At 35.2% G+C, this 20,885-nt stretch overlaps 1 protein-coding gene across 5 annotated transcripts in view; it reads left to right on the top strand.

Annotated features, from left to right (window-relative positions):
• The window catches only part of smyd3 (SET and MYND domain containing 3), a 177,018-nt gene that overhangs the window by 120,879 nt on the left and 35,254 nt on the right, over positions 1–20,885 (top strand). For all 5 annotated transcript variants that reach the window (XM_058749190.1, XM_058749193.1, XM_058749195.1 and 2 more), the window contains one exon: positions 14,277–14,344. In XM_058749190.1, the coding sequence (XP_058605173.1) occupies positions 14,277–14,344 (68 nt within the window). The remainder of the gene's footprint in view (positions 1–14,276; positions 14,345–20,885) is intronic.

Below are 20,885 nucleotides of genomic sequence, written 5' to 3'. Positions count from 1 at the left end.
CAGGTTTTCCTATAACAAACATTGAGGTCTGTGATGCTGGTTTATCTGATCACCTGCCAATAATATTCGATTGTTCTATTGCTGTCTTAAAATCTGAGAGCAAGCCTTCTACATATCTGTCTAGAGTTATAAACTCTTCTACTGCTGTACAGTTTACAAAGGTTTTTGCAGAACTCTCAGCAGGTGTCACGGCACAGTTTTCTGATGTGGATGGTTTGGTCAATAGTTTTAATACATCATATACTGGGATTTTAAATGAAATTGCCCCCCTCAAGGTCAGGGAGTTAAAATCTAGAAAACAGCCTTGGATTAATAGAGAAGTTTGTGTTCTAAGGAAGGAGTGTAGAAGGGCAGAAAGAAAATGGAGAAAGGACAAATTACAAGTCTCTTATCAGTTAATGCAAAATTCTCTGGTCAAATTTCAAGAGGCAGTTGCCTTGCAAAGGTCTAAATGTTTTTCTAGTCTGATTTCTCAAAATTCTCATTGTTCAAAGCTTTTGCTTTCTACCCTTAATTCTGTATTAAATCCTCCCTCTGGGATCAGTGTTGGTCATAGCCCAGAGCTGTGTGAGACGTTTTGCAGCTTCTTTATAAACAAAATCGCCTGTATTAAATCTCAGATTGTTATGAATCCATCTCAGAAGGTTTGGTGTTTACCTTCGAGTCCTGCTAAATTTCACATTTCCATCCTATCTCGCACTCTGAGTTGTTGAACTTAGTGTCCAGTTTAAGATCAACCACTTGCTCTCTTGATGTTATACCAGCTTCACTACTAAAGGAAGTGTTGGACGCAGTTGCACCAAATATTATTTCCGTTATCAACAATTCCTTACAGACAAGTTCCATCTTATTTTAAACATGCAGTGGTTCATCCGATGCTTAAGAAAGCAAATCTGGATCCAGCTGATTTTAAAAATTATAGATCTATTTCGAAATTGCCATTCTTATCAAAAGTATTGGAGAAAGCTGTTTTAAATCAGTTATCACCTTACTTAATCGAGAATAACATACTGGATCCTTTTCAGTCTGGTTTTAGATCTAAGCATAGCACTGAATTGGCCTTGTTAAGAGTGGTGAACGATTTGTTATTATTTGTGGATTCTGGAAATTGAGCAGTTTTGGTACTGTTGGATCTAAGTGCGGCATTCGATAAAGTAGATCACTGCATTCTTTTAAACAGGTTAAAAACTGAGGTTGGTATCTGTGATTCAGCCTTAGATTGGTTTGAATCCTATTTTACTGCGAGGAGATTTTCTGTGGAGATAGGTCAGTCTCATTCATTACCTGCCTCTCTTACTGGTGGGGTGCTGCAGGGCTCCATCTTGGGCCCGATTTTGTTTGCTTTATATATGCTCCCTCTTTGTTTTATTTTTGAGTTTCACAAGGTCCCATATCATATTTTTGCGGATGATATCCAAGCAAATAAGCAAATATCCGTACTCATGTAAAGAACCTGGGTGTTGAGATCTCTTAGATCATCCTCTGATAATCTATTAACCGTTCCATTGTCTCGTTTGAAATCCAAAGGTGATAGAGCCTTTTCTGTTTTAGCCTCTAAGCTGTGGGTTTCGTTACCTCAATCTGTTAGGTTATCATCTTCCTTATCTGTATTTAAATCATCATTGAAAACGTATCTCTTTTCTCAGGCCTATTCATAGTTGTTGGTTATGTTGGTTTTAGTGAGTTAATTTCTTGTCCCTGATTTTTATTCGGTTTTATGGGTTAATGTTGTTGATTTAAATTTTAAACTTTGCATTTTTTATCATTGTATTGTGTTACTGTGAAGCACCTTGGTCACCATTAATGTTGTCTAAAGGTGCTATATAAATAAAAATGACCTTGAAATGACCTTGACCACCGCTGGGTCAACATAGTGTCCTGAGAGTCCACTTCATGGTCAGATTGAGCATCATTTCACTTAGGGATATTCAAATGCACATACATTATGAATTTAAAGGGGCATAGCAAGCGAGAAATTACGAGGTCAGCTCTGATTGGAGTTTTGACGATTTGACTTGAGGCCAAGCTGAAAGTGCGTCACAAATCACCATCAGAGACGTTCACGAGAGCTGCCCATGTTTCTTGGAGCTTCTCGGGGATATTATATATTTAACAGACTCATTACTTTCTCTACATGCCCTGAGCTTCCTCAGACTTCATCATGGGTAGAATGAAACCTATTAAATGTTCGTGATTTAAAAATGGCTGATTCATATTGCATGCGCTTCATCCCAGTCCTGCTCATTGGAGTTGACGTTCTTAAGTGTCTCTGGCTGTAATCTAAGAAGCTGTAAGTGGATCCTGGAGCCCTGCGGTCATTGATATGTCTGTGTGTGAGAGATAATGTTGTGGATTGATTTAATGCTCTCTCAGAACATGATGATTATGGATCATAACTCTCTCATCGTGCAGAGCTCAAGATTTCCAGAGCTCCACGTTGTGGTCTCGCCTCGTGGTGAATGTATATGGTGAATTTGTGGAGCTGTTCTGCTTCCAATGGATTAATATATAGTGCATATTATAGTTTCTGCGTGTCAGACTAATATAATCTCACTCTAACGTGTCCAATTGGATTGATCTGTCATTTTAGAATTAAGATGAGGTCATGTGACCTCATTAAAATCAAAATAGGAGTTTTGTGCCTTTTAGTCAATTCCTGTTAATATCTGTTGTTAAGTATTTCACCTTTCAATATATATAAACTGTATTTTGGAAAATATTTTAATTTTAAAAAATATATATATTTAATTATTTGAGTATACTTTTTAAATGTAAAATGTAATCAAATGTAATAAAACATTTATAATACTGTAATAATAATACTTAATAATACTTATTTTTCAAATAATATTTCTATAATAAATAATAAACAATTTTTGATAATTATGACAAATATGTATCTTTTTTTCCATATAAATGATTGCATTGTGCATTATAATGCATTATGTTGTAAATACCTGCACCTGTATGCTTTAAAATATTATATGTGCAGGCTATGCAGCTAAACTCGATCACACTTCAGACTGCTAAAACACATTGTCAAATTCAGCTTCATTGTGCAGAATATTTATTCATGAAAACGCAGTTCAGCTAAATATTTTATTGAGGAGCTAATTACACACACTGTGATGTTTTTAATGAGTCGCACAATGAGAACATGATTTAACATATGAAATAACGCAAGTTTGCTTCTTGACTTTTCACTCCAATCTTTCTCTTTAATTGAGAATGCCTGCGTTAAGTCACGCTGCTTGTAGACGGTCTAATTCCTCCTCCTTGTTTATTTTATGAAATCTGTTCTGGTGTCAGTCTGCAGTATTAAAAATGCTTTAAGCCATGTCTTCACAATACAAATGTCCCTTTCACAGCACGAGAAGCAAAACTGTATTAAACGCAAGTCCACGGGGTCATAAATAAGCCTCCTGTGATGATGAGGTACGCCAAGAAATCTAAAAGTGCATGTGGCCAACCCACGTGAAGTTTTATTCTTATTCTAAGTCTCAAAGACGCAAGGCAGTTTCTCAGTGATGGTATTGGCTTTCTGTGATCTAGTATATAGTTAAGCAAGAATGTGGGGAGTTGTAAAATATATCCCAGCATCTTTGCATCAGGGGATACCAGGACATACGATTGGCGTCTGTTTTGAGTTTGAAGTTACTGATAGTATACACCATGGATTCGTATGCGTTTATACATCATAAACTGTATGCATAGCGATATGCAGTGTTTATTTACAAGGACTGGCTGTTTTACCTCTACCACACTGTAGATTTACATTAACTTCAGTAGACACTGTTGGCGAGGTAATGATTTCCTTATCACTTGAAGTAGGACTTAAAATAACATGTTCTGTTGGAAACTCATTCAGTGTGTCTGTGTAGCTTTACTTCAGATATATAGTTTGGATTGGATCTCATCCACTGGCATGTTTGAATACAAAATATGATATTTTTGGCAGGATATGGGTATTCCCTTTTTCCACTCGCACCCTGCTGTGGATGTGATTTATTCCCCAGACTGTTTGATTCCCATCATTGATAACACATGACTGACAGTGGCTCTTTATTTATAGTACACACACACACACATTTTGGGGGTAGATATGTTCGTTTTTTTAGGAAGTGTAGACCATGACCTCTGTATTATTTATAAGTGTTTTGAAATATGGGGACACGGGGTAATGTCCTCATAAGTCACCTTCTCCTTGTAATACCTGTCATACCCATGTCATTATACAAATGTATGTCCTTATTTTTCACAAAAACGTGCACACACACACACACACAACATGCATAACATAGAGGACTGTAACAGATTTTGTATTCTTATTCTTATTCTTTGTGTTTTCTTTTGTATTTATTTAACATAGTTAATTATAATTACTATATACTAACACAAAACCTAAATTCTAAAAGAAAAAAAACTTTTTGTATTTTATAAGGATTTATTTATTTAAAATTGTTACACAAATTATGTATATATTGAACTAGTAGTTATTTTTTAAAATACAGATAATTGTAATTATAATTACTATTGATATGTATATCAGTAAAGTCACTTTGAGCTGTGAAAAGGTGCTATATAAAAACATCTTACAGACTAACAAATTATGTATTATTTATATTTTAAATGATTTTTTTTATTTTACATAGTTTATTATAATTACTATAGAGACTAACCCAAAACCTAACCTCTGATTAAAAAAGCACTTATGTTTTACGTTTCAAACACACACACACACACATATATATATCATTATAAAAATGTAAAGCATAGTACTTTAAAATGTTATTTTTATTTTATATAAAGCTAATTCTAATTAGATTCTCAAAGCCTAACCTCTGTAAGAAAAAAGAATACATATTAACTTAAATGAACAATAATAGAAGTTGAAAGCTTGGTGAATATGTGTGTATGTGTGTGTAAAACTGTGTTGAGGTCTGATCTTGCAGTCATGGATCATGTGTTCACAGCAGACTGTGCAGTGATGTGCTGCTATCAGGCGAGACATACCTGAGCTTCTGCAGAGCGCAGAGATTACAGCACAACGCCACAACAGATCTCATACACACAAAACCACTCCTGCACACAACACACTGCAGGCTTTAAGGGCTGGAACATATGTCATAGTTTCATAAGGCAATACTCAGTCCTTCTTCCTTCACATAATCACCCAACACAAGCATGATTAGGAGCCAGTGCATCTTTTTTTACTTCTGGAGGAGAAATACCACAAAACCAATTTGACAGAAGTTCTTACAGTGGTAAAGGTCAGCAGGCAGGGTGTAATGTGAGTCCACCTCTTCTATTCTTTGGCCCTTTACAGAGGGATTTTGCTAGTTTTAATATTGTTGCTTCCAGGGTTATTATCGACTATAACTAAAACTTAAACTGAAATAAATATTTATAGGAACTATATAGACATATTTAAAAACAACGAAAACTAATAAAAATAACAGTAAAAACAATAAAATAAAATAAAAAAACAGTAAAACAAGAATTTTAATTCAAATTAACATGAAAGCAGAAAACATAAAAAATGAACTAATTTAAAATATGAACAAATCGATGATAGTTTCTCAGTGATATTAACTTTATCACACACTGACTGCAGAAGGAGTGTTTGTGGAGGAGATGCAGGTCCTGTCGCCATGGGCTACGGATGTCACACGGTCCCTCAGATGTCAGAGCAGACAGGTGGAGATGCCTTCATGTGAAAACAGCCTGCTGTTTCTCACTCTCTCTCACACTGAGACACACACACACACACACACACACACTGATTCATCCTGCAAAATGGCCTGCCTTAGGAAAAAAACTCAGATTATGTGTAAACGGATCAAGGTATGTTTTTCCTTGAGTGAAAAATATACAAATAGCATATAGAGGCATATTCCTATTCTAAATAATAACATCCAATAAAAATAATTAATAAGTTATATTAACAAAACAAAGCTAAACTGTTTTATAAACTGCTGTTTAAATGTTGCTTAATTTCACCATCAATTTTTACCATCAAATTATTACAAAATTTTATAACACTTTAGAATAGGGAACACATATTCACTAAGGGTTTTCTCTCCCATCTCTTAATAAGAGCTTCCTGCTGCTTATTAATAGTTAGTAAGGTAATTGTTAGGTTTGAGTATTGGGTCGGGTTAAGGAATCTAGAATATGTTCATCCAGAATAAGGTATTAATATGTACCTATAAATAATAATAAACAGCCAATATGCTGGTAATATGCATGCTAATAAGAAACTGGTTAATATTGAGAATTGGACCTTAAAATAAAGTGTTACCAAAATTTCTTGATAGCCATTCGTAAATTATGATTTAATATCAAAGATTAATATTAACGATTATTCCGATTTTTTTTATATTTTTGAAATTAGGCCTCTTATACTTACAAAGGTTGCATTTATTTAATCAAAAATACAATAAAACAGGAATATTATTACAATTTAAAATTCTTTAAAATTCAATTGTTCTATGTTAATATATTTTAAAATGTAATTTCTGTGATGCAGAGCTGAATTTTCAGCATCATTACTGTGTGTGTGTGTGTGTGTGTGTGTGTGTGTGTGTGTGTGTATGTATGTGTATATGTATGTATGTATATATGTGTATATATGTATATGTATATATATATATATATATATATATATATATATATATATATATATATATATATATATATATATATTAGCTCACTCCCTTCATTCCAGGCTGTGCTATAAGAGGTCAGATCTTACTGTAGTGTTTTTGTATGGCGACCCTCTCCTCATCTCCTTATTTTAGAAAGCTCAAATCCTCCCTCATGTAGAACAACCTTAAATGGTGTCTACAATCCATCCAACCACCCTTTATTTATATACCAGCGGGTGCTGTGCCTGCTCCAAACCTACATTAACATTGTTGGCAGCTCGCCCTGTACTCCCAAAAGAGAGAGCAGAAAATCACGGCTCCCCATAGTATTAGCGCTCTGTAAATACTCACTAATGGCCTGTTTTTTTCCAAATCGGCCTTCAGTAATGAACACATCTCTCTCAGACTGCTTGCTCTTATTAAAGATGGTCTCCTGGAGGCACGTGAGGACCCCGGTCTGAACTGCAGATGTTGATACCGTGCTTGAGTGCTTCTTCCAGCTGGAGGATCACGTCAGGGAGGACCAAGATTTAGAGGAGCTTGATGCATCTAAACTAGCCAGCACTCTTCTTATTGGTTTAATTGGTTGTTTTTCCACCTTTTTTCCCCCAGCTTCATTCCCTAGCCATTTAATAACAGTTGTGCTGCCTAATGGCCTGAGACTTACCACTGAGACTGAAAAGCCGTCGTACAAACGTAACCAGGTATGTACGTTGTGCTGCATTTAGATGAGGAGGCCAAGGAGGCATGCTGGGATACAAAGACAAAGACCTCCACAGGAAGTACTGCCGTTTTGTGCAGGAAATCAATTGCGAGTGCACATGACTATTTGAATTAGCTTGTTAGCAAGAATGTCACAGTGTATTCAGGACTGGAGATCAAATCAAATAGAAATGCTTGTAGAGTTTGTAGCTACAACATTAAACTGCTGAAGTTGTGGCAATTTACATTGTTTTTACATGCCATGCTAAATTGGAGAGGTCAGAAATACGAGTATTGTAGAGTACAAACAATTTGTAAGAAAGATTTTGATAAAGATATTAACAGTTTCAGAAACTCATAATTGGGTATTTATTTAAATATGGGCACTTTTGAACCTGTAGACATTTGGAAGTTTTTTCTTACTAATTTGTCCACTCTTAATGTCCAGAAATTGACACACACACACTATTATTTATTTATTTATTTATGAATGAATGAACATACACACAATGTACTTCCCATTACACGGATTTAACATGGTGAGAATGAGATTTTTTACATTAAAAATGTTCAGTATTCACACAAAAGATATAGAAATTGGTTATGTTAATTTTGCTATTTGCAAAATAAACCCATAGTTTTAAACATGGTAACTTTTTTTTTTGTCACACTTTATTTTAAGGTCCAATTCTCGCCATTAACAAACCATATTCCTTTTGCCTCAATAAACTCCAGTCCTAATTTGCTGCTTATAAATAGTTACTAGTTGTTAAGTTATTATTAACAGGTATTGGGATATGTAACAGAATATGTGCTTTATAAGCACTATTAAACAGCCAATATGATAATAATAGGCATGCTAATAAGCAACTAGTGAGAATTTGTCCCTATACTAAAGTGTTACCTATTTTTTAAATGAATTGTATAATATTCTTGCTAAATCCTTTCATGAATAAGCTGAAGGTATGAAGTGCCTTCCGTTGGTTGTAATTATACAGTATAGGTTTTTGCCTGGAATGTGTGTTGTGAAGTGATATACACATTAGCTGATGTTTATTGTCATAGCTGTAAATATATTATGTATTTTTGCACGGCTGGAATGCTCTGTAGACCAGTCAGCATCCAGAATGCATCCTATCCATTTTATTATTCACTTTAGATAGATCTGTTTAAAGTGAAAAAAGAACTGTTGTATTCCCTCCTGACACAATTGAATTTTCTCCCAAGATTGTCTAAAGAAAAATTAGCCCAAGTCAGAAACCTAATGTCTCCCCAAAGGCTACAAATGTATAGATTTTTTCCCAGCGTTCGTACCTCCGGTGGAAAGAGGAGACAGCCTTTGATTAAAAACATTCTCTCTGAGACCCGGCGTGTCGGATTCATCTGAAAAACACTCCTCACGACTCAGGTCCGTGAGCTGCGGCGAGACCCCTGGGCTGCATTGCAGATCTGAGGGGAGGGCCAGACGAGAGCAGAAACCTATTTATTATATTGAGTGGTGGAGGCTCCAAAGCCTCCTCGAAACCAGCTATCCTCTCCATCTCGCCTGGATCCTGCCATCGTGATGGAGCCACCTGCTTTGATCCCGGCAGAAAGCAGGTGTGTTGATGAGACGGAGATGAGACGAGACGAGACGGTTGTGTTGTTCTAATCTAATTCTGTTGCTGGCCATGTCTTTCTTCCTTTGTTTTTTTCCTTTCTTTTCTGTTTTTGATGGGCAGCCCTTCAGTAAATGTAAAACAGCCGTCGGACAAAGATGCGCACTGTTGTATTTCCCAGGGAGCCTCTTTGTTTTTGATGAGCTCTGACAGAGTTCTGGTTGCTGTCCAGGGAGCGTTTGCGGTTTGGTTTTGAGTTGCGTGTCTTTGGTGTGGATGGCATTTTTTGGGCTGACAGTAACAGCCTTGTGCTTTCGTGTCAGCAAGCTCGGGTTTTGCAACTGATCATAATACTCGTTTAGTGCTCTTTCCATCCTGGGAGACAAAGCCAATGTGACCGATGTATGTGTCTGTGATCCAGGCTTTGAAAAGAAAACTCTTATGCTCAACGAGGCTGCATTTATCTGACAAAAAAAATACAGTAAAAACAGTAATATTGTAAAATATTATTACAATTTAAAATAACTATTTTCTATTTTAATATATTTTAAATCATAATTTATTTCTATGATGCAAAGCTACATTTTCAGCATCATTACTCCAGTCTTCTGTGTCACATGATCCTTCAGAAATCATTCTAATATGCTGATTTGAAAGTGAAAGTGAAAGTGACGTGACATACAGCCAAGTATGGTGACCCATACTCGGAATTTGTACTCTGCATTTAACCCATCCAAAGTGCACACACACAGCAGTGAACACACACACACACCGTGAACACACACCCGGAGCAGTGGGCAGCCATTTATGCTGCGGCACCCAGGGAGCAGTTGGGGGTTCGGTGCCTTGCTCAAGGGCATTGAGGTGGAGAGAGCGCTGTACATTCACTTGAACTCGCAACCTTTGGATTACGAGTCCGACTCTCTTACCGTTAGGCCACGACTATTGTAAATTGATTTATTTGAAATTGAAAAGTGAAACATTATAAATTACATAACTCTCACTTTTGATCAATTCAGTGCAATTGCTAAACAAAATTTCTTTCAAAATTTCTTTTTTTGGAGCTTGAAGAGCTGTGATCACTGTATTCATTTCATAGAAAATTTCAGCATAAACATTCAGAATTCCTCCAAATTCCTTGTTTTCCACAGAAGAAAGTAAGTCATACAGGTTTGGAACAACATGAGAATTTAAATTTGTGAGTGAACTTTCTCTGTAAGACGGATAGAGACTGACTTGAACAACTTTTGAGGGTTTTCAGAGTACGTATGTGGCAGCGTTGCTTCTTCATTGTGTAGTTTGCAGGAATGTGTATGAACTGGGCTGTTTTGGGGTTTGATGGGTTTCCAGTGCAGAAGTGAGTGGGTGCCTTTGACCAATGCCTTTCTAAATGCAAGGTGTTTGCATTTTGCAATTTATAGCTGACAGGTTCTGTACATGACTTACATTTTTAGTTAAAATTTGCCATTGTAAAAGCAAACAAGCTCAACTGAATGAACCTGAACTAAAGATGTTATAGAAATATGGAACATACAAAGATTGTATAAAATTAACATATTTAATCTTTTAAGTTAATTAATTGAATTATACATCCTGTACATTGGAGAGAAGATGATATGCTAGAAGTCCAAACAGGCAACAGCAGTTTTGAGGGAATTTGCTCCATCTGCATCAGTGCTGTTATATAGTGCCCTCAAAACCCTGTCAGCGGTCTTCTCCATTATAAGTTCAAAAACAACTTCATTTACTTTGAGTGTGATGTGTTGCATGTGCAGATGGCTCATACTGGCAGGAAATGATTCCTGGCGGAGGAGTGATTCACACCATTGATAACAGGTCTGTAGTACAGTTGGTGTGATGTCAGTGCAGCACGGTGCTTCACAGAAACTGAGCTCTGTAGAATGTCTCCTTCAGGTATCAGATATTAGCTTTCAACACGGATCGCTGCTCTGACTTTACACATTCAGTATGGTGTATCACATCGGGATGTGTTCATCTAAATATCTATCTATATCTATATATCTATCTAGAAGATTCTGTGTATTAAGATGGGTTGTTATTGTAGGAACCACTTGCAGTAACAATTTGCCCTTATCTGAAATGAGAACATTAGTGGAGCAGTGAGGTCTGAATATGTATGGTAAATTTAAATAATTGGCCCACTTGAGTTTCGTCTGGTGGGTGGCGCTATCAGAAAAGATGAATAAGGAATTAAATAAATTGATGAAAATTGACATATTTAGGTTAATTTTCCCATTTCATGGTCTATTACAGGAAGTCCAAACATGGACTGATTTCAGAAAATGCTTGATAAACTTTCCAACCTGGATGTCTGTCATACACAAAATTATTGTCCCCTGTGGCATATTTATTTATTTATTTTATTTGAATTTTGCATAAAGAAAACAATGCAAATTTTGACATTATTAATTAAAAAAGATAAAATAATGTAAATATTAAAAACATACAATTAATTAAATATACAAATATGTATATAATGCAATTTATAATAAAAATGTATAATATGAATTTTATTTTATTTTTAAAAGCATTGTATTGTTGTCACGATACGCTTCTGTGAGGGAGCGTGGAGCGAGGAAACGTAGGAACATTCACAAATACACAGTCTTTAATCTTCCAATTCGAGGAATCACAGGGCAGGCGGCACACACGTAGCACATAGACAGGGAATCAAGGGAAGACAACACCTTAAGTACACAACTTAACGAGGGGTAAAATGATGAGACACAGCTGAATCAAATGAACACAATCAACACGAGGGAAAAAACTGGGTCACGGAGCACACGGGGAGCAAAAACACAACACAAAACAGTCCAGGGGCGTGACAATTGTAGCATTTGTATTATTATTATTATTATTTATATTTGTAATTTAATGTGAATCAACTTGAAGAATAATTGGAATTACAAGTAAAATTAATTAATAACACCCAAAACTATTAATAAAACACCCAAGTATGTCATGGGGGAAATGTATTTTCAAATGCAAATGAATACAATGTGTTTTTATGTTGGACAGAGGTCTTGCATTTACTTGGGCAGATGTTAAAATTTTTTTTTGCATTCAGTTCTGGATGGTTTCACATTGACTTATCTCACATCATTCAAATCCGTGTTTGTTTTTTTGGCTCCTCTTTAAATTACACAAGAGGTCATTTGTCCTGCATTGCATGATTTTGTTTCCAGAATGTGGAAAACAATATATGAAAAATGAAGTGACATGTAACCAAAATAGGGTGAGTGGATATTTCTGAACCATGACTGTTTCGTCTTTGGTTTTCAAACGAAGGCTGACTTTCATGCTTTTTTTCTGTTTTGCATATCTGAATAGTGTTATGATATTGATCGAACTACAATGACAGTATCAGATAATATCATTGATTCTATAATATATACAAAGGTGCTGAATGATTACATATATGCTTTAACCGTGGATCCATTTCTCGAGCGTGTAGTGCAGATACGCAGAGCGAGACGCCTCGAGACCTCAGACATACTGTATGCACACAAACAGCGAGTCCGCGGCCAAGCAGTCGTTCAGTCACACCTTTTGAAACCCATCTCACGCTCCCCACATGAAAGACTCTGCAATGGCGCCACATTAAGAGCCGCCAGTCTTCCCAGCAGCTCCGCACATATATTAGCCATTAATTAGTTGGGCATGTGCCAGAAATATGTTTTCAACGATAAATATAAGGTTAACATCAATGAAAACTCATCTGTGGGTGTTTTGCCTGTCAACCGTTTCATCTCTTCTTGTGTGCATGGTTCTGTTTTCAGTGTATTTAAATCGATTTGTATTAGTCAGAGTTTGACGCTCTTCCTTGGCAATGAGGTGATGTTTGTGCTCGATTGGGTCAAATTCTGGGTCAATGTGCCTGTGGTTATGAATATTCTAATGCAGTCTCAATGGGTTCAATAGATTGTAATTCTTAAAGGAATATTTTACCGAAAAAATAAATAAATAAATAAAATTGCTGAAAATATACTCACCCCCGGCCAGATGTAGATTAGTTTGGTTCTTCATTAAAACAGATTTGGAGAAATTTAGCATTACATCACTTGCTCACCAATGGATCCTCTGCAGTGAATGGGTGCCGACATTTATATAATTTAATATTTTGAATGAGCTTTTATTTTTATCTGTTATTTAGATTTGAATTTTCTGCTTTACTTCAATTAACAAAACCAATTTTTTTAGTAGATCTCGTTTTAGCTTTTGTTAACAATAACAACACTCCTCTCCAATCTTTGATGGAAAATCTGATGCAAGTTGCAATGTACTCAAATGCAAATTATATTTATGAGTAATATTGATTTGCAACATAGTAGTTTCAGCTGATGACTCAAATGTCTGTTTTTAAAAGCAAGAACATGTCTTATTTAAGAAACACAACAGATAAGGATCATGTAAACTCAGAAACCTAACTAATTCTAAAGGGGCTTCCTTAAGACCAGGTCAGCTCAGATAACCCACCAGCTAGTTGATTTTGAGCATAGACAATGTTCAAAACATCTCTTGTGTTCCACAGAAGAAAGTTAAGCAAGAACAAAATGACGGCAAATAAATAATGACAGATTTTTTTTATTCATGGGTGAATTTTCCCTTTAAGAGTATAGTCATATTAAACTATGATTTATTTAAACATCCAGTGGCGTCTTCGACCCCACAGCACAATCGATTGGGTTCATTTTTGGTTGCATTTTCTCAGTGTTAATAATTGATTGTGTTGTAATATTTGAAATCACACACTGCTGTGTTCCCTGTGTCAACAACGCTCACACTGTCTATTTATGAGTGTGTTCTGTTTGCTTTTCTCCTTCCACACATCACTCATCTATCCTGCAGAGCTCAATCTAAAAAGCCGTAAGAATCGCCCGGTGTCGTCCTCTGCTTTCTCATTTCAGTTTGTTGTGACTCGTTTTGGATGTGTTTGCCCCATCTCTCCGGGAGATGGACTCTGTCCAGCTGGAGTTCTGCAGCGCACTGTCCCTGCGGCAATCAGACCAAACACACACACACATCTCACTCAACGAGCCCCTCGCGCTCTTCCGTGTGGGGAATGATAGTGAACATCTGGGATCTGGTTGAAATCAGAACAACTTATTCAATTCGGCATCACCAAATCATGAGTTCATTTAGATTTGCATAAGCGTTTTTGGCAGGCTGCATAATTTCTTTCTCAATAGGAGGAAAAAGACACAAATAGTCAAATTAACAGCAGAGAACTAATGATGAGAGGAGAATGTTGTGTCCTCAGTGAGACAGAGATGTGTGTCTCACAGCCTTTTTTCATGTTTTCACACAGGTGACCTGCAACTGTTTCAGCATCAGTGATGGAGAGCTGCAGGACGTGGGGGTCGGACTTTACCCCAGGTGAGTGACACAGATTCGTTGTGAACATTATTTGCGCTAGTTGTTAAGAAAAGTGTCAATATAAAAATAAAAAATATTAATATTGTTCATACTTACAAACAAAATGACAAAATCATCATACAATTAATAATTAAGTGAAATTATGTGAAATAATACATAAAATTAAGATTATTAAAAATTATTACATAAAATAAAAAATTGTTGTTCAAATTAATAAAAATTATATTAAATTTAATACATTTGTATTCACAAAAAATATTTAGATTTTAGTATTACATAAAATTAAAAAAGTTGTACTTAAAATAAATGGAAATGATTGCATAAATGAGTCATTATTAAAATATATAAAATATTAATATATATACAGTACAATTAAATTATACCAGATGAGTGACACGAGGGACATCCCAGCATGCCTTGCTCTGAACCTAGACAAAATGTGGACATTATTAGTGATATTTGATGAGAAAAGCATCACTGATAATATTGTTCAAAAAATTAATCATACAATTATTAAGTGAAATAATTAGTACATAAAATTACAAATAATGTAAAAATTTAAGTGTGCTTAATGAATTGAAATTATATATAAAAATAAATGTAATTAATTTTAATTCATATAAAATTGTACTAAAATTATTACGTGTATATGTGTGTGTGTGTATATATATATATATATATATATGTATGTACAGTATATGTATGCATTTATGTGTAGTATTTAATATATAATATAGTACATATGTATAATATATTAGATAGAGAGACAGACAGACAGACATATATTTTTCCCCCAAATATTAGTGTGCTTGTTTATTAAGGCGACATCTGTGTCAGTAAAAAGCATTAAACGGGCTCTTCAGAAAATGTAATTTCATTTTACATTTGCTGTTTGTAGCACAGTGCATTCATTGTCTTTGTTTTTCCTCATTTTAAAAATGACTTTACCCACAATACTCTTGTGTTTCAGTCAGTTGAGGCACTGTTCTTGTTTTCGCGCTCGCCATGCCCAGCAGATTTGTGTGACAGAAAACATGTTTGTATTATTAGCTCTGCAGTCATAAAGAGGCATTCTGACATGAGTTAGGATTACATGCTACGATTTGCTCTCTGCTTCTGAACACGCCTGAGGGAAGCTCCCATTCACACACCGAGGAGCCGAAGGAAACGCAGCACAAGAAACGAGAATAATTACACATAAACAGACATTCGGCTTTCAGTGTGACTAAATTACAACTTGCTGAGACACATTGTGAGCGCTGAAATAGAGGGGATTTCCTCTACAAATTGCTTTGTAAGAATCTTCTGGGCTGAAATGCATCTCAGAAGAACCATGCCGATGCTGAAAAAAACACTTTTTAAAGGTTTCAGATGGAGAATGACTTATTTAGTATTGCTATATTAGAAATGTGCAATGTTAATGGTATATACAATGCATGCAAAATTCTCCCAAATAATCGATGCAGCATTATATTTTAGTCTTCTGTAGGGTTATTTGACGGGTCTGTCTTACATAAAAAATGGCAGGAACTGTATGTGCTCTTTTTTTTTTTTTTTTTTTGGTCCTCTGTTTTCTTGTAGAGGGTGATTTCAATTAAAATGTGACAGGCCAGTGTCAGTGCAGCATCCCGTCACACTCTGCCTTCTCTCTTTGAGCCGGCGACAGGGCCGAGACCCAGAGATGAACTGCTCTTAAATTACACTTTTATCAGCGCTGATGTCTTTCATAATTAATCTTCATGCCTACAATTGTCTCCAGTTGCCACTTTTTTTCAACTACAGATGAGCTCTAGATGGGGTTGTGATGGTACGGGGGAATTTCCCATTACTAAAGGCCTATTAAAATACAACCCACACTCTATATTGTATCATTTGAAGGAATTTTTCTGTATTTATTTGTTTTACCAGTATTTAGAATTTTACACTTCATTGCATTGTTTGAGAGTGAACAGAAATGTCCGTAAAATTAATGGATAATGTTGTGTGTAATGAGCTGCCAGTACTTTTTCTGTTATTTTACAAGTTTATTTTTTACAGTGCAGTGGTGTTTCTTCAAGACGACAAGGAATGACATTCACAAAGCATTCTGCTTCTGTGATGTGGCATAATTCAGATGATGTAGAGCATGGCTTGATTTTATCCACTGGGATTTAATTGATTGTTATATGTTAGAGTATGATATTATTGCTTTCCTGTAGCTCAAATAGTAGAGCATGGCGCTAGCAACGCTAAGATCATGGGTTCGATTCCCAGGGAAAGCAAGAGCTGATAAAATGTAAAAAAAAAAAAAACTGTAACTTGAATGCAATGTAAGTCGCTTTGGATAAAAGCGTCTGCTAAATGTAAATGTATTGTTGAATTTTTTCTAAGGCAGGCATTTTTTTCTACGTCTCTAACAATATTAATGACCTTTGGTGTGTTAAACTTTGGCATAACTCTTGCACAGTTTATTCTACAGACCTGAATGATATGTCAAATAATGTGGTGATAAAATGAGTGAAAAATTCCCCAATCATCCTAGCGACCACATATGATACACATTATGATAAAAACCTGATCATCTTCAGTTCTTGAGAAAGTAAAAAAGTTGTAAAGTATCTATCTATCTGTCTGTCTGTCTGTCTGTCTGTCTGTCTGTCTGTCTATCTATCTGTCTGTCTATCTGTCTGTCTGTCTGTCTGTCTGTCTGTCTATCTGTCTATCTATCTGTCTATCTATCTGTCTGTCTGTCTGTCTGTCTGTCTGTCTATCTATCTATATGCACTCTCAAACTTTTTAAGCTAAAAAGTTATAGTATTGTATAAAATATATTAGTATAGTAGTAGACATGGAACATTATTATTATAGAACATTATGAACACACGCACACAAAATTATTTTGAGTATATTTTCCATTTTAATTCAGAAATATTCAGTGCTTGTGTGTGTGTGTGTGTGTGTGTGTGTGTGTGTGTGTGTGTGTGTGTGTGTGTGTGTGTGAAAACTAAGATTTGTAGAAGACTGGCAATATGTTGGTAGCACTGAGGTAGCAATGTTTTTTTTTTCTCTACTTGTTTGAACAATGAACAGTGCATCCATTTATAAAGGATAACGGGGTGTTTTATCCCTGTCTATTTTAATAGATGAAATGTGACACGTGCTGTCAGTTTCTCTGCTCTGCTGCTGAATGCGAGAGCATATTGTGGTGTGTTTAAGTCGTCAGCCGTGGTGACTCCAGTGTAACACTTGTTCTCTGGCTGGATGTGAAGCAGCGGTTTTCTGCTAATCCCTGTGGTTGTGTCTGGAGCTCACGGGAGGATTTGTGCCATCCTGGACTCCATGCTGACACTCACAGCTCCGTCCGGACATGGTTATCAGGGCAAGAGTGTGTATATGCAGCGCCCAAATTAAGCTCCAGCAAACCCGTGGCCGGTGGTCTGTTGTGCTGTAGCCTGACAAAACCCAGCAGCAGAAATCCATAAAGATTTTACAGACATCCTACCGCATGCAGACGCTGTCATCCATGAAACCCAGGAACCTTGGTGACTATTTGTTTCCCACTTTAACACCCCATTCAGGTCTTGGAAATTGTGAGGGATAATTGGGTGTTTCTTTAGCATTGGCCACATTTTAAGGTCCCAGGGGTTTATTAAAAGTAACAGAAACTATTAAAACTAATTGGATAACTTTATTCTATTTGTTATACAACTGATTATTATGTGATTATAGATTTTATTGTGCTATCCTTTTTCTGACTTTAAATCTTAAACTTTAATCAATCTTAAAAAATATTAAATTTAAAAAAAATATTTTTCAATTAACAATTACCCTCCGCACACCTGACGGCAATAGATAGGTGTGTTGGAAACAAAGACCAGCCAGGTCAAAAATTAAAAAAACAAAAACAAATCCCGCACAATATCTATGCAAAAATTTTTTATTAACAATGACGTTTTGGTCGCATGACCTTCATCAGGAAAAAAAATATTTTTAAAACAATAATAAAAATAGGGATTGCATTAAAAAAACTTATGATAATCTAAAAAGCAATTTCAGTATTTATTATTATATAAAGTGTATTTATATATATATATATATATATATATATATATTAAATTATAACAATCCCTGTATTGTAGTAGTTCTATCAAAATTTCCAACCAATTTCACAACCAATACTTTTGTAATTTGTAAAATTTTAATAAAAGTTAGTGCACTAAGTGATACAGTAGCATCAGAGAAGAGATTAAATATGATACAAGTAATGTATGAGGAACACTTTAAGGTAACATTTGATGTAATTTTAATTTGTATCATTTCCATAAAATGTTTTTATTATTATTATTTATATGCCTATATTTATTTATTTATTTATTTTGAAAAGGAACTTGTAATTCATTATATTTATTTAAAATAATAATATATAATAATGTTATTTTTGTCAAATTATGCAAAAAGAAAGAACATTTCAATTTTTATTTATTTTAGTATTTATCCACATATTTATTTATTCATTCATTTATTTAAGTTTTTATTTATGTTTGTTTATTTATTTATTTATTTATTTTATCTGTACTTATTTATTATTTTATTATTTAGAATAAACGCTTAGTGAGATAAAGGACTGTTATTTTATTCCAAAAATGTCATTTCCACCACCATAATTTCCATCTCAAGATAGCAAAATATATCATTTGAAATGTGATGGGAATATTCGCTGTTCATACAGATGCTTCACAACAGTGTAAATAAATAGCAAGCCTTGTATAAACACCGTTAGCAGACAAACTAAACTAGTCTGAGTGTGTTTTAAGAGAGTTTATTTATAAAAGTCCACACGCAGGGCCAAAAGCAGTTAGCGCTAAGTGGGTGCCGTTGACATCATATCCTCGTATCAGTTGCGTCAGTCTGGGCTGTTGTGAAAATGCAGTAAACTGAGCTGTGTTCAGGTGTTGAGGGTGTGCCAGGAAAAGCTTTCCTTTCTGTTTTCCAGCACAGTTAATGGCCACCTTCGGCACTATTATTTGGAAACATTAATAAATGAGCGCAGCGGATTGCTATTCGCCTTGTCTCTTGATGTTTCAGCCTGCTTAGCAATACCCAGGTATTGTGTATTGTAGAAGATAAGAGGAATTCATCCCGTTGTCCTCCATATTCTCTCATTACCCAGCTCCGTTCAACATTATTTCATTCTTTCGCTCGTCTTCTGTTGACAGAGCACGGTGCTTGCGGCTACAAGTTCAGACTCGCTTTAATGAGATATATTTTCTTTCGGCATTACTTAGAAACCACATGTAAAGATTGAGTTTAGGCCGTGTGTGTGTAAGTGAGGAACGTCGGGCTCTTAGGGGCTGTTTATGGGTGAATAATCAAAAGCGCAGATTAAGGGAGGATCATAAAAGAGGGTTTCACTCAGGTTAAATAGTCTGCTTTGAGCTAAATGTCTTGTGTATGTGCAGACAAGGGCTTAGCTAACAGCTATTTTCTGACAGCACTGATAAACTCAATTTTTTTGATATGGCTTAACGGAGGCATGTCTTGGAAAACAGGATTTTCTTTGCTCTTTTAAAACAAAAGAGTCCACTCTGCTTTGTAAGCTAATGCAACGCAAAGCTCCACCCAGACCATTTATGGGAACTAAGCTGCAAAATTGGGTAAATTAGAATTCAGACATCATGAACATATGCACATTAACATATGACCGCCTACATTTATACATTAACACCTGTTCAACTAAGTAGCAACCTGCCTTTCTGATGAACAACAGTGTGAACTGCTACTACATGGAGATTAGACAACCATAACAGATCTTATTTATATATAGAAGCCTTAAAGGTACGGTAACTGTACAGTAGTTTAATATGACCAGAGAGAGGAGGAAATGGTTATGTAAAACTCAATTATGTTTTTGGTTCACGTTTTGACTTTAATGAATTTTAAATTTATAATTGAATATTTATATAACTGAACTGAATAATTGAATACCCAAAAAATGGGAGTTTTTACTGAGTCGTATGTTGTTTCAGACTATGTTATGTTATTTGTCAGTGTGACTTTTTCCTAAACTTTTAAAATTAACTTATAATTTATTAAGTAATAATATATACTAATTATATATATATATATATATATATATATATATATATATACCGTGGAGTACGGAAAGTATTCAGATCCCCTTAAATTTTTCACTCTTTGTTATATTGCAACCATTTGCTAAAATCATTTAAGTTCATTTTTTCCTCATTAATGTACACACAGCACCCCATATTGACAGAAAAACACAGAATTGTTGACATTTTGCAGATTTATTAAAAAGAAAAACTGAAATATCACATGGTCCTAAGTATTCAGACCCTTTGCTCAGTATTTAGTAGAAGCACCCTTTTGATCTAATACAGCCATGAGTCTTTTTGGGAAAGATGCAACAAGTTTTTCACACCTGGATTTGGGGATCCTCTGCCATTCCTCCTTGCAGATCCTCTCCAGTTCTGTCAGGTTGGATGGTAGCGTTGGTGGACAGCCATTTTAGGTCTCTCCAGAGATGCTCAATTGGGTTTAA

The sequence above is a fragment of the Onychostoma macrolepis genome, chromosome 17 (assembly GCF_012432095.1).
Source record: "Onychostoma macrolepis isolate SWU-2019 chromosome 17, ASM1243209v1, whole genome shotgun sequence".
NCBI classification, from domain to species: Eukaryota; Metazoa; Chordata; class Actinopteri; order Cypriniformes; family Cyprinidae; genus Onychostoma; species Onychostoma macrolepis.
The sequence above is the reverse complement of the archived record's forward strand: the minus strand, read 5'-3'. Positions and strand labels throughout refer to the sequence as shown.